The sequence below is a fragment of the Chenopodium album genome, chromosome 6, assembly GCF_948465745.1.
Source record: "Chenopodium album chromosome 6, dcCheAlbu1.1, whole genome shotgun sequence".
In the NCBI taxonomy this organism is placed as follows: domain Eukaryota; kingdom Viridiplantae; phylum Streptophyta; class Magnoliopsida; order Caryophyllales; family Amaranthaceae; genus Chenopodium; species Chenopodium album.
The window spans coordinates 13,356,320-13,381,570 of NC_137839.1; the positions used below are offsets into that span (position 1 = coordinate 13,356,320).

Genomic DNA, 25,251 nt, shown 5'->3' on the forward strand with positions numbered 1-25,251 from the left:
ATTGATATTGAGCAGGAGGTGCGGCAAGTTACGTTCTTGGGATGAGTGATAGAATTGCAAAGTTGGGAGATGGCTCTTTACATGACACCAAGAATCCTTCTCTTGGATGGATGATTGGCTTCATCTTTATTGTTAGCTTTATTGGACTTCTTTCTGTTGTTCCCCTTCGTAAGGTACGTATTCAATTTTATTAACGAACACTTTGTTTGAATAGAAGTAAATGGACCAAAAGAGGGGAAGGAGGAGAGCTGAGTTCCTTTGTTTGGTTAAAGGGGAGGGAGAGCGAGGAGGGAGAAGTTCCTTGAATTCCCTCCCTCGCTCTCTAGTAGATACCATCCCTTCAAAATTGGAGTGATTTGGAGGGAAATCGGAGCTCCATATTTCCTATCCTATCTCTTTCCCTTTTAAAATACGTTTATTTATTTCATTAAAAGTATATTTATTTTTTGACGGATTTATATCGGTAGAATAAAAAAGAATGGAGTCAATACTTGATTTAATTCGTGATTGTATCGTATCATATTGCACATAATAATCTATATATGCTTTAAAACATGGATGCTTAGATTATGATTATCGACTACAAACTCATTTACCCAAGTGGGACTGCTACTGCTCATCTCATCAATAGCTTTCACACTCCAGAAGGTGCCATTATAGCCAAGTAAGCTTTACATTCTTATTAGCTTGAATACTTGATTCCATTGTAATTCATTAATGGGGTGAATCGAATCGAATCGAGTCGAGTCATTCTGATATTGGCTAACATTTGTTCTTTAACTTGTTATTTTTTAACTATAGGAAAAAGGTGAAGATTTTAGGCAAATTCTTCTCTTTCAGCTTCTTGTGGGGTTTCTTCCAATGGTTCTTTGCAGGAGGTGATGATTGCGGATTTGTGAATTTCCCAACTTTTGGCCTAAAAGCCTATGATCAAAAGTATGTGTTACATGAAAATCTTCTACTATTTATTTAGTTTTCATGCTAAACTGATAAATGTCATGTTTACTAGCCTCCCTTACAGCTATTATACATACCTTACATGAACAGATCAATTTAGTTTTGAGAGAAGACCGTCCTAACTACAATGTATGTACTGCAGGTTTTACTTCGATTTTTCTGCAACGTATGTTGGTGTGGGTATGATATGCCCTTACATTGTTAACATATCTTTGCTACTTGGAGCAATTATATCATATGGTATCATGTGGCCTCTTATAGCGAAACAAAAAGGACATTGGTTCGACGACACCCTTGCAGACAGCAGCCTTCATGGCTTGCAGGGCTACAAGGTATAAAGTTTATGTTTGATTATTGTATTTTCAATGAGAATTGATGATAAACAAAAAATAATTTATAATATCTAATCTTTTGATTGCAGATTTTTATTGCAATAGCCATAATTTTGGCTGATGGACTATACAATTTTGTTAAAATCTTCTATAGATCAATGTCAGGCTTGTACAAGCAGTACAAGGCAAAGAACTCCGGCGCAATCCTCCCCTCTAACGAACATAAGACCCCTGAAGTCTCCCCTGAATCATTCGATGACCAACGAAGAACTCAATATTTCCTCAAGGACAGCATCCCAAATTGGTTTGCAACAGCTGGTTACGTCGCCATTGCTATAATTGCCATGAGTGCACTTCCAAAGATCATCCATCCACTCAAGTGGTACCATATCTTAGTCATGTACATTGTTGCACCAATTTTAGCTTTTTGTAACGCATATGGTTGTGGCCTAACTGACTGGTCCTTGGCATCTACTTACGGAAAGTTAGCAATCTTCACGATTGGTGGATGGGCCGGTGCTTCTCATGGTGGGATTGTTGCAGGGCTCGCGGCCTGTGGTGTTATGATGAACATCGTCTCAACAGCATCAGACCTTACACAAGACTTTAAAACAGGTTACATGACACTAGCCTCACCTCGATCAATGTTTGTGAGCCAAATAGCAGGGACTGCAATGGGCTGTATCATATCACCGTGTGTCTTCTGGATTTTCTACATGGCTTACCCTGATCTTGGATTGCCAAAGACCACATATCCGGCACCATTTGCATCCTTATATCGTAACATAGCTCTTCTTGGAGTTGAAGGAGTGAGTTCGTTGCCTAAACATTGTCTCTTGCTATGCATAATATTTTTCGTTGTTGCAATTGTTATAAATGGACTAAAAGACGTGGTAGGTGAGAAATACTCGAAGTTTATACCAATTCCGATGGCCATGGCTATACCATTCTACATTGGAGGCTACTTTGCTATTGACATGTGTGTTGGTAGCTTGATACTCTTCGTGTGGGAGTACAACAATAAGGCTAAGGCTGATATGTTCGCGCCTGCAGTTGCTTCCGGGTTGATTTGTGGTGATGGTATATGGAGTTTGCCTAGTGCAATACTTGCTTTGGCTGGTGTAAATCCTCCACTCTGCATGAAGTTCGAATCTAGCAAATCTAGCTAAGTTGGAAGAAATCAAGCTAATGATATGAACATAGACTATTAGTGTGTGGATTTAATTTCCTAGTGACGCAAAAATTGTATATTTGGGTTGCTATTTTATCGTTAATGCATGAATCCAGTACAATTCAACAATATCGTCCCTACTTTTTCTTCCCTATATTAATAAAGATCGATCATAGGTGAATTTTCATACAATTTTGTAAGAAACATGTGAAAAGGGAGAAAATTAGAGCCTAAAAAAAAATTGCTAATTTTACAGCAGTTACAAGGTAAAGATACTATGTAGAAGCTTAAATATGAAATTCATACAATAAAAATACTTTTAGCATAGATCCATATTGGCCAACTACAACATAAAGTTAAAGATACAACTAGAAATAAGGGTAAATTTATAGCTATATCTCCACAGTTTTTATCATTATTGGCGTTCAAACCATTAAACACTTGGAAACCCTTAAAAAGCTAGTAGTTAGCTACACAAGCACCACTTTAAAGTATAATAAAATTACTATCACAGAAATCTGATCCCTCTCCTCAGCTTCAATGCAACATAAGCCAGGTAATTCTTACGAGGTAAGTTTGAACCAGCTGCTGTGCTAAGCAACCGCGATGCTGGGACAGATGGACATAAGTTCAGAACTTCCCTTGAAGTGAGCCTAGCGAGCAAAGGATCCCAGTGAGCCTGACAACGCACAAGCTTTCAATTATGACCAACAAAAGAAAAATGTAAAGGAAATTTGCAGAGGAGTTTTCCTCAAGACTTGACAGTTGACAACCAGTTTTTTTTTTTTTTCGAATGTATGATTATCTATATTAGCATTTCACACAACAGTTAAGGGTTGGAAAAACAATCAGGCGGATCGATTTTGGGTCTGGTGATCTCAAGTTCAGGTGACTTTTGGTTTTGGCCATGACCCAGAATACTCGTCACAGTTCCTTTGTTGGTTGGATTAAGGGTGCATTCTCTATTTTGATTTTTGGCAAATTTATAGTGTTCATATTTAATGTAAAAGTTCAAAAAGCATAATCTAATAGATAAAACATAAATGATAGTAATACTAGTAATAATCTATATCTATACTTAGTATTTAAAAACTCTAACCATGATACACACATGTCTTCATCCTATGTTCACTTCTCCAATCCAATGTGTCAAGTGTTCACTATTCTAATTCAATGTGCCACATGTTCACTATTCCAATCAAATGTGCCACATGATCAATATTATTCTCTTTTCAATTCATATATTCATTTATTTATATATATATTCATATTAGTATTAAAAGGATTAAGAATTAAAAGTTAAAAATAAATAATATTAATACTACATTTTTTTTGAAACCAATAATAATAACAATACATAATAATATTAATATTATTATTTTTTGATACTACATTTTTTTAAAAACCAATAATAATAATAATAATAATAATAATAATAATAATAATAATAATAATAATAATAATAATAATAATAACTTAGTATTTAAAAACTCTAACCATGATACACACATGTCTTCATCCTATGTTCACTTCTCCAATCCAATGTGTCAAGTGTTCGCTATTCTAATTCAATGTGCCACATGTTCACTATTCCAATCAAATGTGTCACATATTCAATATTATTCTCTTTTCAATTCATATATTCATTTATTTATATATATATTCATATTAGTATTAAAAGGATTAAGAATTAAAAGTTAAAAATAAATAATATTAATACTACATTTTTTTTAAAACCAATAATAATAACAATACATAATAATATTAATATTATTATTTTTTGATACTACATTTTTTTAAAAACCAATAATAATAATAATAATAATAATAATAATAATAATAATAATAATAATACTAGTAATAACAATACATAAAAATATTAATCTTGTCGCACTAAAGCACCTTCCATATTCCATATTACAATCAATAATAATATGACCTTCGAGGCTTCCACCTGTTCAAGTTAGAATCATTTCCCTTTTTTATTTTTAAAATTTTTTATTTTGGTTTGAGACACATAATCAATTAATCATCTTCTACCTTTATTACCTTTTTATTACACATTAATGATTTCTAATATGGAGTATCTGCAAACCCACAACTCTTCCTCTTCATAATCCCCTAGCTGCTGATCAATGTTCATCGGCAAATTGTACCCATAACTCTTTCTCTTCATCTCCCCTCTTCAATTCCCACAAATTAAATTTCTTAAATTATCATGTTTTCGGTTACAAATTTTGCCCACAATTATAATAATGGTAATGATGATTTTTGGGTATTTATTCACTCATCTCTCAATGCAATATTAACTCTCTACAACATAGTACCTCCATCATCAAATCTACATGCAGAAATACCTTCACATTTGGTGAGTTTCTATCATCTTGTGGTTCTTTTTTTAAAATAATTATTCTTATTATTCTGATTTTGTTGATTTGTTGAATTTATATATGACAACCTGCAATTAACAAGATTTATAAATTGTTGTTTGATTTTGTAGAGAGCTAGATGCAAATTGAAGGTTGTTGCAAGAGGTAAATCTCTTTGGCTACTTTAATCTATTATTTGGTCTAAGCTTCAACATTTTTGGGGAATCAACATTGTGTAGTTGCATTAGCTTATCTGAATTTGGTTTGTTTTTCCTTCTCTGTATGTTACTTTCATAATCTATATTCCCAATAGATGTCGGTTTCGGCATAATTTGATTGATAGTGAGTCATAATTAATACGATTCAGGTTATAATTTATCATGAGTTGTCCAACAATGACCAACCAAAGTATCCTTTCAATCTAAGTGTATAGCTGCAAAATTACGGCTTAACACCCACAATTAGTTGATGTAATATAAGATTGAAAAAAGAAAAACCCCACAAATTAAAGGAAAGGGACTAATTATTGAATTGAAAACATATGAAAAAATTATTAGATGAAAGTCAAGAACAATAAAAGGATTACCTTGATGAAAGAGGGAGATTAGATTAAGGAATTGAAAGAGTTAGTCCATGATACTATGAATTCTCTTTTCAGAATCATTATATTATTGAACTTTTGAGATTATATTGCTTTTGCTATTTTTTTTTTCACTTTCTCCTCTGTGAAATAAGTATGTGATACTCTTATTAAGACATCTTCAATTTAGCAATATTGTACCCTACTCAGTAATTGTTGGGGTGTGATGCATAATCATGGAAATGGTATTTTTGAATTATTAAAGTTTCTTGGTTTAAAAAAGCCCCTTACTCATATCAATATTACTAATTCACAGGAAAGACGACAGCAACCCAGAAATAGAAGAGAGTCAACAGCAAAAATAGCAAAAAGAAAACAGAAATGCTGATGCTACACGACAAAGAATGACATCTCATTCTCATCTATCCCATGTAACCATAGTCACTTCAAACATATATTAAATAATAATTTGATCTACAATTTAATGTAATATAGAGTGTTAATTTTATTTCCCAATTTCAGCTAGATTATCTTACACTAGAATTAATTTAAATCTAATTAGATTACCTACAAATGTGTTTTCATATGTAATAATCATGGACAAATTTTCCCTAAATTAGATGATGCACTCATCTTTTCTTCCCTAATAAACCAAAGGGTTTGTTAAAAATAGTTTGACATGTTCATGCTCAAGAGTGGATTACTTTCATAATAATTATTAAATCCATACCCCCAAAAAAACCAACTAATAACAAGCCCCGTACATTGTACGGGCCTAAAGACTAGTTAACATAAAGTTATCAACCACTTAAAGTGTATTATGTTGGGTTGAAACCGCTTATTAGGAAAACTAGCCATCCATCCCATAAGCTGCACACGGCACACCTAAAGACCACGAGGCTAAGAACTGGCAGCAACAAACAACATGTATTCAATGTTTAAGAACAATGGAGAATTTGCATAAGAAAAGTTGGAATAAGATTTCCTACAGTCACATGATGCAACAGATAAAATCTCACAAATTTATCAGTAGAAAGTTGTTTATTTGATTCCCAACATCATTTTACTTACAGATCGAAGATTGCAAAGTGCGATGCCAAAACTTGGAAACTGATGCAAAAATTTGTTGTCCAGACTTGGAGTATCTATTCCAAGAATGCATCACAAAATCAGGAAAATAAAATTGCACCTGCAATTATAATGCCCCGATATAAATCGCCTTATTGTCAAACTTAAACTATGACTTACCTGATAGCTTAAACAAGTTTGCCTTCCAAAGCTCACGACGTTCCCTGTTAACCCAATATTAGATGCAAAGCAAAGTTTTCTCAACAAACATTGTGAATGTGGGAAACAATTGTACATGAATAAAGCAAAAGGATAAAAAGAGAGATTAGAAAGAACAATGACACTCTTAACCTGTAACAATCTCGCAAGTCAAGGTCTGCAGATTGCAAGGAAAAACCAGCTTTCTTAAGCAGCACAGCAACATCCATCAGCACTTTCTCTGGAGGGATCTGAAAGAAAAAAGAGATGAGAACCATAAAATTGATATTGATGATGATGATGGTTTACTAATTGATTGGAACGAACTCCCTCTAAACATACTCGCTTAACCATTGAGGTATGATATAAGCTTAAGGCATCACCAGCTCTTTCAAAAACATCAAACAGCACACGGGCATCCATAAGCATGGACTTGTACTGATGGTCAGAATCGACTTCAGAACCCAATCCATCAATTTCATTCGTAATGTGTTGTTGAATTGTCATCCCTATTTGACACAATCATAAAAGAAATTGTACATGACATATACGCAGCTAAACATACTGACAAAATGGCTAGAAAGTAAACATACCTGTCCAAGTTGGACGCATAACCTCCTCTCGAGCAACCAAAAGTAAAGCCGCCAACTGTTTCAATTTTCCATTATGAAGAAAGGTCCAAGCAATTTCATTGATTGACTCAGTATGGCAAGCTAGCAGCCTTGCAGAGTCCAAATTTTTTTTCTATGTTGAAGAAATAAACAGGACAATATTAGATACATCACAAGCCAGTATTCATCCAAACACACATACAGTCACAACATATGATAAGGAAACGAAATGTGTTGCAAGCTGGACACAATTCTCATATACTACCTCTGTTACATATTATTGCAACGATTAGACATTTTCCTCTCTAATTTATGTCAAATCGTTGCAAATAATATGTAACGAAGGTAATAAGTCATATTCATTTAGTAACAATAAGCTAATTATTTTCCAAACAGCAAAAACAAAAGACCAACCGATTCCCAGGAGCAAAGTAATATTATAAGTTTGAAGATAGAATCGCCTTCAGACCACGATTGTAGAGGCAAATCCCTTTCACAACTGCAGGAAGAGCACAAGAGATCAGAAACGCGTGATCATAAAATTGAAATTGGATGACTAAATTAGGAGGTTGGTACCTAAAATGATCAAGTAAAAGGTAAAGTGGAGTCCCATAATTTTGAAGAAAACCTACATCACGCTTAATGTTGCATTCCACAATAGCACCTCGCTCGAGCATTATGCTAATAACATCAGGGTCAGGGAAGAAACATGAAACTGTATGAATACTTCTAGCCCAGCCCTTGAGTTGAGGGAGTTGTTCGCACGCCTCCTCATTGACCATTGTAGTCAAACATTTTTTGGATGATCTTTTTGCACAAATAGACACCAAATATTCTCCTATAATTTCTGGATGCGCACGAAGAAACTCCACAAAACTTTCTTTGTCATCGCGGTCAAGTATGCATACCAATTCATCCAAAACCTTTTCATGATCCATCTCGATTGACATCTGGAAAGAGAATCAAAAGTAGTAGCAAATCAAGAATCAACAAAGCTATAAGATTTTTCCCTCCAAATCTATTTTTCGTCACCTAAATTCTTATACCAAAAGAAAAGAAAAGAAATTTGATATTCAACAGTGTCTATTTCACACCCATATTATAGTGTATCTACACAGCCAAACTCTCGTGGATTTTTCAACAAACAAACACCTTATAAAATCAATAAAAAATATATTCAAATGCAGTAATTAGCATACGAAAATATAATAATTAGAGAAAAATGAATTGAATTTGAAGCATTTAATACTAACCCTAGGTTCATCTACAAGACAAGGTATTTGAAAGAGAAAATGAGAAAGAGTAAAGAAAAGAAAAAGATTTTACCTTTGATAACAAAATAGAGCTTTCACAATTGGGAGGAAATGGCAGAAAGAGGAGGGATGGATAGATCTGAGAACAGAGGATATTTTTTTTTTTTTTTGAAGGAAAGATGGGAAATGGGATATCCTATCCTAAACCCCACGTATGTCCTTCTTTGTAATAAGCATTTGGTTGCAATTATCATCCATAGAAATCCTCTTTTCCCGTAATTCCTCTCTTCCACTCATTCATCTCCTCTCTCCGTCCTTGCGTACTCCAACAGTCGAACTCCATCCTCTCTTTCTTCCATTGAAGCATACCCATTTCCAACAGTCCAACGCTGGCTTGATGAACTTACCAGTAAGTTGTTGAATTTTAATTTTTTTTTCAATTTTTCTGAATATTTTTTTTTGGAGTTTTTTGGTTGATGGGTTGTTTTTTTGATGTGTTTATTGATCTGGTTTGTTGATAATTTTTGTGTGTTTTGGGTTGATTTTTTGTGGGTTTTTATGTTGTTGTGGCATCAGATTTGGTGAAATTTTGGTGATTGTAGTGTGTTTTAGATATTTGGGTTAGCATTGGATTTTATGTTGCTGAATTTAGTTCAAAGTTGACATCTTCTTGTTAATTGATCTGAATTTTGTTGTCGTTTTTAAAAAAGTTGTGTTATTTTGGAGATTTGCTTGGAGTAAAATGAAATTGAATTTATAAAACCCTAACCCCTTTCTTCCTTAAGCCCCCTCTTTCTTCTTGCTCCTTCCCGCAGTCCTCTTTCTCTCTCTTCTTCTCCAAACATGCCGAAATCCAAAAGAAATCGCGCAGGTATTCTCTTCCTCCTTTTCTCCTTAGCTTTACATTCGTATTTTTTCCTCTTTATTATGTTCTTCTGTTAACTTTTAATATAATTTTCAATATATAAAGAATTTATATGTACTGCTATGCTGTGAAGAATTGAAGATACAGAATAATTATAGCTCACTCTTTCATCTGATATAATTTATGCAATTGTTAGTTCTACCAGCTGTAGTTATTTCATCTTTTTTTTCTATATTTTGTTTTCAAATTTTTATGGGATTTTTGGTGTTTTTAATCAGTGAATCGTATAATTGCTCAATATTTGATTTTGGGTATGTTAAATTTATTATCTTTAATTTTGAAGTGGTTCAGAGAGTGATTACAGAGAAAATGATGGGTTTTTGGTGAATTTGATTATGAAAATAAATTGAAAATGCAGTGACCTTGTAAAGACAAAAAAGAAGGGAAGAGAGCTTAAGGAGGTGATTTCTAACTCTATAAGGGAAGCAGCAGAGAAGTTCCTCTCTGTTTACGTCTTTGCTTTCGAGAACATGAGGAATGTTAAATTCAAACAGTTCAGAGATTCTATCAAGTCCTCTGGCAGGTGATTGTTATTGGCAACCGCCTTTTTTTTTCGTATGAGTACTTGTTATGCAATTTGATGTTATTTTATTTCGATGTTTGATGTATATAGGGGTGAAAGATTGAATTTTGATACATTTTATGTACTTTACTTAATGGTTGACTGGTCTTTTCAATGGTATTTAGGGGCGAAAGATTGAATTTTTGTTACATGTAATGTACTTTACTTATTGGCTGAGTAGTCTTTTCAATGGTTACGCTGTGTAATGATCACAGTTGAATGAGCATTGTAGTTTTTTAGTAGGGACTAATTGACATGGTTGTGGCCTTGTGGGATTGTTTGTATTACAACGTGTAGCTAGGTTTCTAAATTTTATTTCATCGAGAATCATATGAAGCAATATTACTTCTAATAGTCATGCATCTTGCTGGTTGTTCTATGTGTTGGTTATGACTTAGTGATCAATTTCTGCCATTCGCAATTTCAGATTCTTTCTTGGATCGAACAAAGTCATGCAGATTGCTTTAGGTCGTTCTGCTTCTGATGAGATTAAATCTGGTCTTCATAAAATTTCAAAGGTAATGATCTGCTTATTATATGTCAATTACATTTCTTGGTCAGCTTTTGATCTTGTTTCATTTCTTCTTTGTTTGCTTCCTGTTTTTGCATTTTTTGCGTGGAGAGACCGGTCTTTTCTTTACAGACATGTCAGAGGAAGAGGTCAAAAAGTATGCATGAGAAATTGTTCTTAAGTTGTCTCTGTCATTGTTTACTACCTTCGCATTTCATGTATCTATTAGGGCAATGTTGAGGGGACAAGCTGATTTTCTTTCCCTTTTTTCGGGTGATAAAAGACTGTCTGAAGATGGAATTCTTGCTTCAATGTTTGCATTGTGTAGTAATTGAAAGTAGTACATGGCTTTCTAAAGTTATTGTGTCAATGCTCCTCTAAATGTTGCTATTTGTGGCTTCATCTGCAGAATATTTGAAGAGTTTGAAGTTTTTGATTTTGCAAGGACGGGATGTCTCACTACCGAGAAGGTTAGTTTTTATATTGTATAAAGTAACTGTTTCTCAGTCTTAAGATTATTCTGCCAGGACTGCCACATTGCTGGGTTATGTATATGCAAATGATATTATTTTCTTGTTTGGAGGGAAAAAGAATATTTTTGAGGCTAAAAAACTTCTGTGCATCATTCATCATTTATCCTTAAGCTTGGTGGTGTGCCTAAGCAGTGGAGTCTGTCCTCACTGGTCGAAACATTTACTTGCTAACAAGTACATAATTGGTACCTCTTGCTTTACTAATTATTGGTTATGCCTCCCTTGTAGCTCTCTTCAATGTTGATGGTGTCTTGAACTTAAGTTGATTCTTTAATTGCCTATTTTATATGCTCCAATTTCTTCTTGTTGATAAATGTTCACCAGAAACTTTCCTCATCAGTTCTTAATTTTCATTTTGTGTTTAAATTTTTTAATTATTTGTATGATTCTAAGATAGATGATTTTCATTATTTTGAGACATGAATGCAGCAAGCCAGCAACTTGCATTTTCTCATGGAGAATTTTATTAGACTTATTAGATCATACCCAAATTTAGGTTATTTGCCCATTCCCTGTCAGCTGTGGGAACTTAGCTACTTTTCTTCATATTCATACAATTTTTCCTTTATTGCAGATATAATAATTTGAATTGTACTGTATTTCTTGAGTCAGAACCTCAGTTTTTCACTGCACAACTACAACAATTATCGTTATTTGCGAGTATCACTTCTGAAAAAGTATTGTTGTGGAACTTCCAGTCGTAACAGATTTTGCTGTTAGCCATAGTATGTGCCTTGTCTCTTCCTTAATTAGCGCTAGAAATGAGATCCAGTTAAGATTACTCTGTGTCATGAGTAACCTATTAAAGGATCACTAAAATACAAAGTTAAGTGATACAAAATAGTTGCAAACACGATGCTTACATTGGTTTTCAACCATTAATCTGTATTATGAAAGTGTATAGAAAAATTAACTAGGGGGTTGCCAATCCTAATTTCTTGTAAGGCTATATCCCAGTCTATTTTAAATTTAAGTTTCAGTATGAAGCCTAAATCTGCCAGTTGTGAGTCAAGGTTTCTGTGTGATTTCTTGATGTCTAATATGATGTTTAAAAGCTACCTCATTTGCCTTTTCACATCTGTGCTAAGACATGTTCTAAGTTTCTAGAAAATTGATTTACACATGGATTGAGTTCTGTGTTTGTATACCACCGTGATATTTGTCACCTCAGATAATTACTCTTCATTCTGACCATCAATTATTTTCGTGTGTTACGACTGTGGCTCTAATTGTCCCCATTTAATCTTTTGGCTGTTTTATGTGCTTTATAAAAGTGAAGATTTGCTAACTAGAGATTGTATTGGATATTTGTATGCAGCTCTTGAAGCCTAAAAAGATAAGACTAGGAAATTGGGAAGCGGATCCTCTTTCAAAGGCCCAGTTATGGTATGCAGCAACTGATGCATTTGCTTCTTGGTACCTCCATGAGGTAAGTAAAGTCAATTTGTTTCTCTTGTATTGGCACTTGCAAATTAATCGTCTTAATATTCTGTGTTTCCCTTTGCATTAGGTCCGTCAGATTTACCAGAGAACCAGAAAGAGAACTAAATTCTGGAATTATAACTTATGACTGAGGACTGTTGGAAGTGAGCAGGTTGTCTGTTCAAACCTGAATCAAGATGCTCACCCAGGTCTTAGCTGAATTTACTCTCTCACTCTCTATATATATCAGTAGTATTTTACACAAGTGCAGTAATTTATTTGTCCCAGAAGGACTGGCCCCTGCAAGAACCAACGGTGAACCCACCCATCTCATAGGCAAACCGCAAGCCAACTTTTAATTTTTGAAACCACTAACCCTATTTTGAAGCCAGGAGAGATGAAAAATCGAAATTTTAACTTCGAGGTTGGGAGGTTTGAGCTCCCACACAATTCCCATATTTATCAGCATTATCAGTATCATTTGACCTACAGTCTGAATCTTGTTACGAATGTATCAGTTAGTCATGAAATATCTGTAACAAACGAGCAATTAATATCATATCACCGGGGAGTGATCGCTCCCTCTGAAGGGATTGTAAAACACATCCCATGTTTGCATCAATAACTCACTTTGTTTTAATTCAATGTATGTGTAACAAAGCAACGACAAGTAACCTCTCAAGCGCAACAAACGCACCCTGTAATACCTACTTAGCCAATTCATCGATGGCAATTCCTTTATTTCCTCATTAACCAAATCAAACCCAACAATATGATTGTTTATAAAAGTGCAAAAGTATATATTATCATGGACTAAAAGTGTGTTCCCAAGCACAATCAATTGGAAATGCTTATCTAAATTACTGATTCTTCTCCAAGTCCTAGAACTCAAAGATAACACATGAAAATGAACATAGAAATCTCCAGGAGACGAAAACAAGCCGAAAATCATGTAATCATGTAATGGATCATAATATAACTCAACACCCTTAATGCATAGCCTTATCGTGACCTACAGGAATCATGATTTTACGAGAACTACGAGTAGCAGGATTCCAAACGAAAAAGAATTTAGGGTCTTTCCTCACATAAAAACACACCAAACCATGACAAGAACCCACTAATTCCATAAATCTAATCGGGTCATCTTCATCACACCCATTATCAAATACCAATTGAACAAATTCATTGACATTGCAATTATCTTCATTATAATCTAATAAGAAGAATTCTTTCTTCCATTCACGATTGTTTTCTGTAAGTATGAGGAATTTTGAATGAGAAGAGGAGAATTTGAGGTGGGATTTTGCGAATTTAGGGGAAGAGATTGAAGAAAACCAGGATTTTGAAACAGATTTGAAGCGAATTAGGGATTTTACCGGGAGTCTTGGGAGAATTTCTTCTAATATGAGGAAGTCTGTGGAGATTTGGGATTATTGGCGGAAGAACGTTGGTGAGGTCGTTCATTTTCTCCATCTTCCGATGAAGATTGAGGTGTCGTTGCTGCGGTGAGCGTCGATGATGAGCAGTCGTTTCTAACGGTGTTTATGCCGGATAGAGATGGCAATTTGGATCAATGGGTCGGGGCGTTTGGTAGGAGGGATGAGATTAAGTGGGATAAGAAGGTGGGATAAGAAGGTGGAATTAATAGATGGGATAGGGATAAAAATAGTGTATTCCATTGTTTGGTATGAGTTGAGATTATATTGGAATAACTAATAAAAATACAAAATTACCCTTATTATTCTTTTTTCACTCTCTTCTTCTTTATCTTTCATTAAGGGTAGAATTGTCATTTACCCATTAAATTTAGTCCCCATCCCTTATACCACCCCCCTTAGTTATTAATTTGGAGGGATAACTCCCTTTTTTATCCCCCTCCTAACCCCCTTCATAATCCCCATCCCTCAAAACAAACAAAGGATATATTAAATCCCTTCTTTTTTTATCCTATCCTCCTCACTTTATCCCTCCAAACAAACACCCTCTTGAGGTAACAGTTGTGGTTTGTAGACGAATCTCTACTTTTAAAAAATTTCGTCACATAATTTTACTAAGAAATAATGGAAAAGAAAAATCCAACTTTTGCATTTTTTCCTCCTAAAAATCCAACCTTCGCTTTATTCCTCAAAAATCCAACCTTTATACCCCACCTTCTCTAACAGATCCATTACTCGTTGATGACCGGTTTTTATAAGTTATATGCCATGTGTCAGTTATTAATAGGTCAAATTATTTTTTAAATTATTAAAAAGCAAAAATAATTAAAAAAAACAAAAAAAATTCAGAAACCCAGCCTACCCTCACCCTCCTTTCCCGACCACCCCATCCCCACCGCCCACCAGCCACCTGCCACCGGAACTCAGCAACCCCATTCTCCTCTCCATCGGAAAACCCACACCACTCCTCCCGCCGGTCAGCCGCCCCTACACTCCATTTCCAATCTCCGTTTCAGCAGCCCCGCAACAACCACAATCACAACCGCACCACCCTCCAACTCCAACCTCACGCTGCACCGTTCCACCAATCACCAATCCACATCCACCTTTCTTGTCACCACACGACACCAGCAACACAACCGCACAACCACACATTCAGCCCACCAATTTACCCGACTTGATTCTATCAAACAATCCCAATCATTGTTTCGCCTTTGCTTTTCTCTCTAAATCTGCTTTCTAGGTAATTTCTAATCTCGTACTTCTTTTTTTCAATCAATTTTTTATTAGAATTTGATTAATTGTTTGGTAATTTGATAAATTGTTTGGTAATTTGTGTAATGAATCAATCCAGTCCAAGGCCACCCATTGTGCATACATATCACAGGCGCAAGAAGCAACAGATGGGTACAAGCACACCACCAAGCCCACAAGACAAACACCAAGAAGGAACAGCAGCAGGGGACAACTAATCAGAGCAGAATTACTTTTCAGGGGCTCTATTGGCCATTTGGGAAAGAAGACAAGAGTAGTAGTTATTAGTAATTAAGGATAGTCACATGTGTTGTGTTGTAAGTGAGTTAAATAGCAAGAGATTGGGGAAAAGAGAATTCATTCAGAAAAGTTGTAATAGTTTAGTAGCCATAGCATAGTTTATACTCTCCAAAGCCAACGGCTAACTCAATCTCAATCCACCGTCTTCTTCCTATTTTCTCTTGACTTTTGCCTGAATACTCGCGTAGTCCGTTGCATTTTGATAAATTGTTTGATGTTGTTTGTTGATTGTGTTTTTTGAAATTGATTGTGCGTTGCCACCATTCGAACCTCAACAAGCCCCAACCTCACGCAACAATTTACCAACCCAAAGGCAACCTCCACAACCATTATTGCCTCACATCGCCACCAATCGCAAAAAGTGCAAAGGTAGGAGTGGGAGAAGGGTTTTCGGTTCTAGGTTTGGGTAGGGTGGGGTAAATGGTGGCAGAGGTGGTGGCGGCGGCGGAGGTGCGTGCTGGTTCTGTTGTTTCAGTTTTTAGGAGAGGAGAGAGAAAGAGGAGTGAAAGAATTTAAAAAAAAAAAAACTTTTTAACCTGTTGAACAGGTTAAAGGTTAAATGGATCTGTTGGAGAAGGTGGGGTATAAAGGTTGGATTTTTGAGGAATAAAATGAAGGTTGGATTTTTAGGAGGAAAAAGTGAAAGGTTGAACTTTTCTTTTCCATTTTTCCTTTTACTAAAATATCACCAAATGCCTTTATTAAATTAATTGCGTCATGTGATTAACTCTGATTGTTTCTTATTTAGATAATTACTTTAAAAAAAAACTGTAGGAAAATTATTAAAAAATAAACATCAGCTCAGTCACCTTCCCCGTTCCCAACCTGACCCCACCCTCGTTAGCGTGTGGATACCGCCCCTTCACCCTGCCTCGCTCGGTGCAACCCCCTTCCCCTTGAACCATCACCCCCTAACCAAGATTGAGGGTGGTTTATGGGGAAGGGGGTTAGGCGCTAGCGGCAGTGTGGGGGCACACCTGCACCCCGCTCAAGCATTAAGTCCCTTCTTGGGAGTGATGCCACAAGCAAAGTAGGAAACCAGATATCTCTTTTGTAAGTTTTCTTTCACTTAAGATATAAGTGATTTATATGGTGTCTTAAGACTGGTTGCTTAGGCCTTTATTATAGTAGTTAATTTTGCAAGTATTGGTCAGCCTTGCTTTCATCAGGGCTAATGGCAGTCTGATTTGCTGGTGACGGTCAATCTACCTAGAATGAAGTTAATGGAAGTTATTTTTGCCTTGATTTTTCTAAGGATGAGCATGCTTGCTAATTTTTCTAGGGATGAGGGTACTGGATCCCGAATCTTTGTACTTAGCTCCACTAGGGAGGATGTTTGACCTTGAACACGAATTCTATGGACGGTGTTAGTTAGCCCCCAATTTTGGCTTTTATTTTAAAGCAAATCATTTTTTTTGTATTTTATTTTTTTATTAATGAGGTATTTATCCCTCTCAATAGATTTTTCTCAAGAGTAAATGAAATATAGAATTTAATTTAGCGTTGGGCAGGTAGTTGTATGATATGTATCAACTACAGTATGAATCAGATTTTCTATATTGCCACATTTTTTAAATCCCTGTTATGGCTACTGAATTATACCAAGTTTTTTCTTCGTTTTTTCCACTGGGAAATTTCAGAGATTAGTCCCTCAACCCAACTCCAACAAAGACTGAACTAATTAGATCCTAACACAATTACCATATTTAGTTGCATTATCATGATTCCTATAGCAAGGTAGCTCAGATTGCTCCGGGCACTAATCCAATTATTCATTTCATTTTTCATGTCCCAAACTTTCTGTCGTTCTTTTTTCATTAGTCATGTATATTCTTATACTTTGCTTAGAAAACAATCATGTTTAATTTAAATTTTGTCTATATTTTTTCAAAAAAAAAAATAAATTTTCTGTCTATACTTTTCAGGATGAACTTATCAAAAGCTAATTGTTTGCCAACCTAACTCTGAGAATGGACAATTAGCAGGGAAAAGCGTACGTGAAAGTATGGATTAGCTATAAAAAAACCTAAATTGTGCAAAGATGTACAGATGAAATCAAAAAATTGTGTTGTAATTTTGAGCTTCAATTTTTTTCTAAGTAATTTTACAACACTGAGAGGTTAAGTTGATAATACATGTGTACATATATTTGTTTTAGTTATAAGAGATATTTTAGTAAAGGTTCAATTTCACTATCATGTCTTCGAACCACAATTTTATTAGAGCATGGGTTAGGCCTCTGCATCCTTTCGAAATTCTTACTTTGGCCATTTTTATCTTCAAGTAAGAATGAGCAAGATGACTACTATTAATTTGTGAATTAAACTAAATTAATAGTACTCGATTAGTGATAACATATAAGCCATCAATTATTAGCTTAGTTCATTTGCTGATTTGTTTGTTTTAGCTGTAATCTTATGTTTCTTGTTCATTGGTTGCTCATAGAGCTCACAGAGGATAGCTTCCTAAAAAAGGGGAGTGATGAAAGATAAAAGAATCAATTACAGAGGATAGCTTCCTAAAAAAGGTTTAGAGGTGGTCAAATAGAAGAGGGGGATGTATGACATTTAAATAGCACTTGTATTATTGGCTTATTGGCATTTGGAATATGACTAATGAAATAGCTTACCTTCAGGGGTAAAAAACTATTTAAAGGTGAGAAATTTATCTAGGGGTAAGGTAATTGTATATGAGTATGGGGGTGAGGGTAAGCAAATTATTTAGGGGTGAGGGTAAGGTAATTATTTAGAGGTAAGCAAATTCTTTAAGGGTGAGGGTAAGCAAATTATTTAGGGGTGAGAATTGTATATGATTTTTAGGGGTTTGTAAATTCTGTAGGGATGAACAAACTATTTAGTGAGCAAATTTGTAAGGGTGAGTAATCAATTAACTGAAAGAGAGGGAGAGAGAGCATACTATGAGAGGAGAGGTAATGCTGGGAAAGGAAAAGGGTTGATAGAGAAGGGGCAATAAACAAACTGAGAAAATAAAAAGAAGGGTTGGGAAGGAGTTGGGTTTTGCTAATTGAAGTGGGTGAAATTAGATGTGCTATACTATTCTTATATACTTATGTTACAAGCATGGAGCTTATAAAGAAATTTCCCCCAAGGTTGGTTGTATGTGGCAATTGGAGTTGGATACGGTTTTGGATTTATGGATTTTTTTAATTAAATTTTAATTCCAAAGATATGAATTTCAGATTTGCCAAGAACAATAATTAACGTTTTTTACTCATGAGGCTTGGATGCTACAGGTTGTAGAGTTTGGTTCTTTATAAATTTTGTGAGTCGTGAAGTAGTTTAGAACTATTTTTTACTTCGTATTTTTTTACATTTGTTGTTATTTTTAGTCATGCACCAGGTGCTAATATAAGGTTGCTAACTAAACGAAAATGATAGATAGTCAATTTACAATTTGAAAATAAGAGACATAACTCATATAAGTGAATGTAAATTAGGGTCTTGTTCTAATTGACTGAACTGAGCTGAATGAACTTATTTAATGCCCGAAATTCCTTCTTTGCCTTTGGTCCAAGTCACTCCTGGCTTCTCTTCTTCCCTTTTTTTTTCCTGAATTCCTCTAAATTGTAAAGCTTTATACCAGAAATTGCCCCCATCCTCTCAATTTCTAGCGTCCTCTCTCCTCTTACTCCCTTAATTTTCTCCTTTCCATATCTTCTATTGATATTCTAGCGGTGGAAATTCTCTCACTTCACTTCATGAAGGAACTTTTGAGCTTTTCCCTCCATTGAAGCAGCTTGCGAGGTAATTTTTTTTTTTTAATTATCGAATTTCGTATTTCAAAAGCTAAGGTTTATCATTAATATATTTAATTTCCTCTCTTAAAAAATTCATACAGGTAATAGGTTATCCTGTAAACCATAACGTACTCAAAATTATCAGATAGGTATTGGGTTTGTGGGGGTAATTTCTCTCTGCTCCATTGAAGGCTTAAATTCTCCATTGATGCGGCTCCTGAGCTTTCCCATCAGTTGTAGCAACTTCTGAGGTAAGATCTTTCTTGTATGTTCGTCTCTTCCTATTCCTGTGCATATTGAATTCTCCATTGAAGATTCTTTTGATCACTCTTTTTTTTTTTCACAGTTTAGAGTCAATTTCACAAAATGGTTGTCGTCAGTTTAGGGTATTAGTTGTCTGCGATTTAAGCTTATTATTTGAAGTTATTATTGCAACATTCTCTTGAAAATTCTTGCAAAGTTTCAACCTTTACATGGATTCCCAAATCACCCTTCTTCTCATTCCCATCACTATGGTATTCCCCTTTTTCTATTTCACATTCGCTGTTTTTGTTTTGTTTTGATTTTCTGATTTGTTAATTTTTTTTCCTTTTTATTGAATTAATTAAAAAATTTGGGGCATTGTGGTACATATTATCATTGAGAATAACCGTTGTGAGATCAGCAAGTACCTCTTCCAAGGTCATCTTTCTATTCTTTTTTTTTTTTCATATTGTGGAAGCAATTTTTTTATGACGAGAGACTGTATTTTTCCCATATTTTCCATTTTAGTGGTAAATTAGTTGTTTACGATATGAAAGGAGGATAAAATCAACTAAATTTTTGCTAATGTAGATGAGGCAATCTTTGTACAGTCAACCAGGAGCACCTGGGGCACGTTCAACAACGAGAACTCTTGCTGATTCGACTAAATCTATTAGAGCCAGTACTAATGATACCGATAGATGCTAATTTTAGCAAAAGCTAATGAGGAGGTTATCTTGCAAAGCATTGTACTGTGGGCTTACAAGTGTTCATTTGTCATATAACTTATGAGCCATATACCAATGACATGCGTAATATTACAAGAGATTTTAGAAGTTATCTCAAAATCAAAAATATTTCTGAAGGAAATCCATTCTTGAGTTGTGTTGTACTATATGTGTAGACTTAGGAGATTTTGTAAAATTTGGATGGTTTAAAATATTGTTGTTCCAAAAGATAAAACGAAAAGGTTCATTTGAAAAAACAAGCAAAATTATTACTACATATTATAGAAATTACAAGTATCATTTTGTATAATTGATGCCAAATGTTTTTACAGAAATAAAATATAATCTTGTTGTACATAATTGATGTCAAGTGGTGGTGTTAAGGTGTTAGTGATTGGTGGCAAGAAGGAAATGGTGAAGTACTAAGGGCATGGTTGTCCATTCACACTAAATATCGGTGATTTTGATCATTTTTGTTGGCGGTATTTAATACCCCCATTTAATACCCTGCACGTGCGCGCCCGCACCTGGCAGCAGCACTCATCTCCCCTTCTTTGTCCTAGCTCAACCTCGTGCGCTCGTCTTGGTGATGATGATGAACACTAAGGTAGGCAGTCTTGAAATGGACATTTTGGTGGGTTTGTGGCAAAGATGATGCCCCCACCGCATACGTGCACCGATCTCTTGACTTGCTCCTTGCGTTCCTTCAAACTTGAAGGTCCAAAAGGCGAACACAAGGCATCCAATTTGACGAGAAATGTAAGAGGAAGGTTCGAGAATCCTTGAAAACACGATCATAACCTGAAAACAAACGAAAACAAACAAATAAAAGGGAAAAAGAACAAATAAACAAAGAAATGCACAAAATAAGGAAACTAACTACGAAAAGCACAAACTAACGAAATAAAGAACAAAACTAAGAGAAACTAAGGAAAAAAGCTATAAAATAGAGTGAAAATCATCCTAAAAGAGATCAAATGAGTGCCATAAATGACACTCATCAAATTCCCCCAAGCTAAAGTTTTGCTCGTCCTCGAGCAAAACAAAGCAAGAAAGAATAAGGATGAAAAACTTATTCAAAAAGAAAAAGAAAAACTCAAGACGAGAATATACACTAAGACTCACTGTCGTAGGAATTACGATTGTTTTTAGCTACAACAAGTCCTTTAAACCCCAAAGTTGCCTATGAGGACGAGTGAGGTCTCGTAAGGGTATCTTAAGAGTTTACCCACAACTCTCCACCAACATCAAAGAGGCAAAACCATAAAAAGAAAAGAAAAGGAAAACAAAACCTTTGCGAAATGGACTTACAAAGAGACTACAATGCAAATGAATGAAAATCTTTCTCAAGTAGTCAAGGTATGCACTTTTCAAGATATCTAAGGTTGATTGAAACATAGGGTATGCTAGGCATAGGAACTAGACATCACAATCCACGTTCATCCCAAACGATCTTACCGCGTTCTCCCCACTAATCTCAAATCTCCCCTTAGTGAGCATCCCAATGATTCCTCAAAGGAACCGGAAAAAGAGATTTATTTAGGCTACTCGACAATCTTGACTATGCATCCCCTTTCCTTAGGCAATGACCCATGATTCCCTCCCCCGAATAATGACTCAACTTTCTAGGTCGAAAGGTCTTTCCCCAAGGTTGTAACGTAAGGCATAAAGGGTGAAGGTAGGCTAAAATTTAAAATTTGGCGGTTTTCCTAAAAAGTGAAGCAAAAGGGTGATCAATCCTTAACAATACGATCAAGAAATCACCAAACAAAAACAACACTCCCAAGCTTATTCAAAGCTATACTCACAAGAAATATATACAAAAAGCGTAAACGCTTCTCCCCCAAGCTTAAATGAAGCATTGTCCTCAATGCTTAGAAGGAGAAAAGAATACATCAAAATATTTTTGAATTTTCACTTTTTCAATTTTTTTGGTTTTTTTTTTTTTTTTATTTTTTATTTTTTTATTTTTATAATATGCTTTGTCCTTGCCTATTTCAAAATTCAGACGACTTCTTCAATATTGCACTTATTTGTCCATGCCTTTATCATGTAGGACGACTTTTACTCATACACATTTGCCATTATTCACAAAGAAAATTAAAATCACAATCTTGCATCAATGGAACCATATATCTCAACTATATCACCACAACTTCTTCAAGAATGATCAATTGCTTCACAAAAACAAGAAAAGAAAGAAAATGAAACAAAAGGCCAAAGATCTAAAGATGTAGCTTGAAAAGAAGGAAATAGGGTCAAATGGTTGCAAGAGGGCAAATGTAAACCCAAAAACAAATATTAAGCAAACTATCCTAAAAATGAAAAATACCACCCTGAAAAAGGTGCCTTTGTCCTCCCTAGATAGCTCGGTCTCAGGTTTAAGAATCATACATCAAGCTTTATAGATTAGGTTTGCAAAGTCAAGGATCCACGCCGCTCATACAAAATAGGTTGAAGGCTTGAAAAACGATGAACCTCACATGGATGTAGCAAAAACTCACTAGTGGTGTCAAATCGTCTATAGGGAGCAACTACCAAGCATGCCACAAACAAGTAGAATCCGGCTTCATGATCCTCCTAGTTCAAACCAACTACCCTAGCATACACCTATCCTAGAGTCAACCAAACATAGTCTCAAACCGTGCATACCTTTACTACCTAGGAAGAAAGTCATGCAAAAGATAAAGTCCAATTCATAAGGAAAACAAAAATGAAAAATAAGCCTCAAAATCAAACCACAAACCAAAACAAGAACAAAGGAAAATAAAAGGAAAAGAAAAATAAGAGAAAAGAAAGGAAAGTCATAGAAAAAGAGGAATAGGAGAAAAGTAGAAAAGAACTAGAAAGCAAGTTAAACACATATATCCCAATCAACAAACAAGTGATCGAATGACAACATCGTCATCAATCCCAAACACATTACGTGTTAACAAGCAATCATCCTCGAACCGTTCAACTTCCCCTAAACTAATCCTAATCTATGCAACCAAAGAAAACAAAAAGAAAAATTAGAAAGGTCTCACAGGGCTATCCATGCTTATCATAATAAACGAAAGCAATAGAAAGAACCACCTTCGTTGCATTCCAAGATCATAAGCATCATCAAAAAGCCATGTGAGCAAAAGAAAAGTAAAAGAAGCTATAAACAAAGAAAATGGTTAGTAACTTCAAAACAAAAGAAAGAAACTACAAAATAAAAGTAAACTAAGCTAACAAAGACTATAAACAACTAAGCAAAACTAGAACTACACTAACAAAGAATAAAAGAAAGAAAGGAAAGAAAAACTAAGAAAACAACTAATCAACTATCTAACTAAAGTAACAAAACTACAAGATTTGGATTCATGGGATTTGGATCAAAGGGTTTTGGATATTAGGGATTTGGATTCAAGGGAGTGAGAGCACAACAACATCATCATATCAAAGCATCACAACAACAACGACAATTCAAGCATACGGGGCTAGCAACCAAGCAACAAGAGGACAAGAGACCAAGAAAAGAAAACCAATCAAGCAAGAGGTAATAAAAATCATACAAGCAAACAAGGCATGCAACAACAACAAGTATTGGCAACCGAGTCATAAAAGAAGTTCCCCCAAGCTAAAAAATGATACATCTCAACATCCCAACAATACAAAGTAAGCACATAAAACATAAGGGATGGAGGCAAAAAGCACAAAAAGCGAGGGAACTAATGATCACCACCACCACTACCACTCGGCCCTGCCCCATTGGGGTCATTGTTGCCCATGTGGTCATCGAAGGTTGGGGGTGAATATGGAGCCCAACCTCCGGTGAACCCCTCGGGCCACCCATAATGCCCCTTGAAGTTATCTTGTAGCCAAGGGGCAAGAGGAGTGAAGTTCTCGGGCAAAGCAAGCTCGAGTGGATGGTTAGGGTATACATAGGGGTAGTTAGGATCACCCCTATAGTCACACCCACCGGGAGCACGGTAATCATAGTTACCTTGCTCGTCCGGGTAGGATCGATGCTCGGAATCGGGCTCTAGAGGCCCTTGCCAATACGGATGCTCATACCAAGGTAAAGGACCTTGTTGGGGCGGAAAGTAAGGATAGTTAACCGGGGGAACAATGTTCCCGGGGTTAACTTCCGCATCATACAATTGTTGTTGTTGTATAAACATACTTTGTTGCATCTCGGATATACCTCTCATTTGGTTGTAAATGGCCTCGAAATCTTGGTCGTACATCCCCTCCAAGCGGATTTGCAATCCGCTCATTTGGTTGCTAAGGGCTTCCAAATCGGAATTTGCAAAGGAAGATAGTTGCCCTTGTTGTTGTTATTGTTGTTGTGGAACTTGGTGTTTTTGTTGTTGACGTTGATGTTGTTGTTGTTGATTTTGTTCTTCTTCTTCTTCTTCATCATCTTCTTCCTCCTCCTCATCGGAGTCAAAATAGGGTCGTCGGTAGTTCTTGGGAACATGCCACACATTGGCGGTGTCGATCCGGTGGAGAGAAGTCAAGGAAGGGTTGGGAAGAAAGCACCAATGCTTGTTGTCCCTTAGCCACTCATACCTCCCCTCTTCATATTGTTTGGAGATAAACTGAACTTGCCCCAATTGTCTCATGTCAAGGTATCGAGAGGAGGCATCCCCAACCGCCTTGCAATAAGACAAATAGTGATCAAGGTTTAGGTGTGTCAAGAGCCTAGTGACCATACCCCCACATGGTTCTCCCCGGTGCTCCGGTTCCTCAAGGCAACACAATATGTGGCGAAGACATATCCCAAGTTCAACCGGCCATGACACTCTCCACGTGTGGCCAACCAAAGAATCTTGAGCTCTAGCTTGCTCATTTTCCCCAACTCTTGCTTGGGGAACACCGCATATCCCAAAAGACGGTGTACCACCCGAAGACAAGGTTGGTACACACTACTAATCTTGGCCTCTTTGGTGATGAACTCACTACCACCGGGGATATCCTCCTACCATTGACTTTGATCATACTCCGACAAGATGTAGGGCTCTAGATCCAAAATGTCCCCATGTGGATCAAAGTCTAGAGCGGCATTGAA

The 25,251-nt window shown here is 35.7% G+C and overlaps 2 protein-coding genes, 2 long non-coding RNA genes and 1 pseudogene across 10 annotated transcripts; 4 read left to right on the forward strand and 1 right to left on the reverse strand.

The window, feature by feature from the left end:
• Positions 1 to 7: 7 nt before the first annotated feature.
• LOC145635883 (uncharacterized) lies at positions 8 to 906 on the forward strand. Its single transcript, XR_014113929.1, has 3 exons — positions 8 to 173; positions 567 to 664; positions 802 to 906. It is a non-coding gene; the product is annotated as an uncharacterized LOC145635883 (long non-coding RNA).
• Positions 907 to 1,514: 608 nt separating this feature from the next.
• LOC145635880 (putative metal-nicotianamine transporter YSL7 pseudogene) lies at positions 1,515 to 2,589 on the forward strand (annotated as a pseudogene).
• Positions 2,590 to 2,759: 170 nt separating this feature from the next.
• LOC145635879 (meiotic drive suppressor JIEYAO-like) lies at positions 2,760 to 8,751 on the reverse strand. Its single transcript, XM_081687248.1, has 9 exons — positions 8,613 to 8,751; positions 7,863 to 8,236; positions 7,701 to 7,785; positions 7,269 to 7,419; positions 7,018 to 7,184; positions 6,829 to 6,926; positions 6,658 to 6,701; positions 6,481 to 6,554; positions 2,760 to 3,139 (listed from the first exon to the last, which is right to left on the reverse strand). The coding sequence occupies exons 2-9, from the start codon at positions 8,234 to 8,236 to the stop codon at positions 2,969 to 2,971; spliced, it is 1,164 nt and encodes a 387-aa protein (XP_081543374.1). The 5' UTR covers positions 8,613 to 8,751; the 3' UTR covers positions 2,760 to 2,968.
• A 2-nt stretch (positions 8,752 to 8,753) lies between these two features.
• LOC145635881 (3'-5' exonuclease-like) lies at positions 8,754 to 15,730 on the forward strand. Of its 7 annotated transcripts, XR_014113925.1 has the most exons (8): positions 8,754 to 8,948; positions 9,325 to 9,410; positions 9,823 to 9,987; positions 10,454 to 10,544; positions 10,947 to 11,007; positions 12,389 to 12,499; positions 12,581 to 12,701; positions 12,781 to 13,097. XR_014113925.1 is itself a non-coding variant. In XM_081687250.1 (6 exons), exons 3-6 carry the CDS (start codon positions 10,510 to 10,512, stop codon positions 12,638 to 12,640), a joined length of 267 nt encoding a protein of 88 aa, XP_081543376.1. In that variant the 5' UTR covers positions 8,814 to 8,948; positions 9,823 to 10,019; positions 10,454 to 10,509; the 3' UTR covers positions 12,641 to 13,097. The 7 variants fall into 7 exon arrangements, 4 of the variants coding, with proteins under 4 accessions (XP_081543376.1, XP_081543377.1, XP_081543378.1 ...); XR_014113926.1 differs by lacking the exons at positions 12,389 to 12,499; positions 12,581 to 12,701; positions 12,781 to 13,097 and adding an exon at positions 11,645 to 12,322; XM_081687250.1 differs by lacking the exon at positions 9,325 to 9,410 and having other exon boundaries at positions 8,814 to 8,948; positions 9,823 to 10,019; positions 12,581 to 13,097.
• Positions 15,731 to 16,195: 465 nt separating this feature from the next.
• On the forward strand, positions 16,196 to 21,382 carry LOC145635882 (uncharacterized). The gene is made up of 4 exons (XR_014113928.1): positions 16,196 to 16,538; positions 19,178 to 19,249; positions 19,344 to 19,493; positions 20,077 to 21,382. It is a non-coding gene; the product is annotated as an uncharacterized LOC145635882 (long non-coding RNA).
• Positions 21,383 to 25,251: the final 3,869 nt, after the last annotated feature.

What these genes read in the sequence shown, in the direction of transcription:
- LOC145635879 (XM_081687248.1), bottom strand. Translation starts at nt 8,236, where the DNA reads ATGTCAATCGAGATGGATCATGAAAAGGTTTTGGATGAATTGGTATGC. An exon ending in AAACTTGTTTAAGCTATCAG is followed by an intron (nt 6,555 to 6,657) that starts GTAAGTCATAGT and finishes TTCTTGGAATAG; the next exon opens with ATACTCCAAGTCTGGACAAC. An exon ending in CACTTTGCAATCTTCGATCT is followed by an intron (nt 3,140 to 6,480) that starts GTAAGTAAAATG and finishes GTGCGTTGTCAG; the next exon opens with GCTCACTGGGATCCTTTGCT.
- LOC145635881 (XM_081687249.1), top strand. Translation starts at nt 10,771, where the DNA reads ATGTTGAGGGGACAAGCTGATTTTCTTTCCCTTTTTTCGGGTGATAAA. An exon ending in GATGTCTCACTACCGAGAAG is followed by an intron (nt 11,008 to 12,388) that starts GTTAGTTTTTAT and finishes ATTTGTATGCAG; the next exon opens with CTCTTGAAGCCTAAAAAGAT. An exon ending in CTTCTTGGTACCTCCATGAG is followed by an intron (nt 12,500 to 12,580) that starts GTAAGTAAAGTC and finishes CCTTTGCATTAG; the next exon opens with GTCCGTCAGATTTACCAGAG.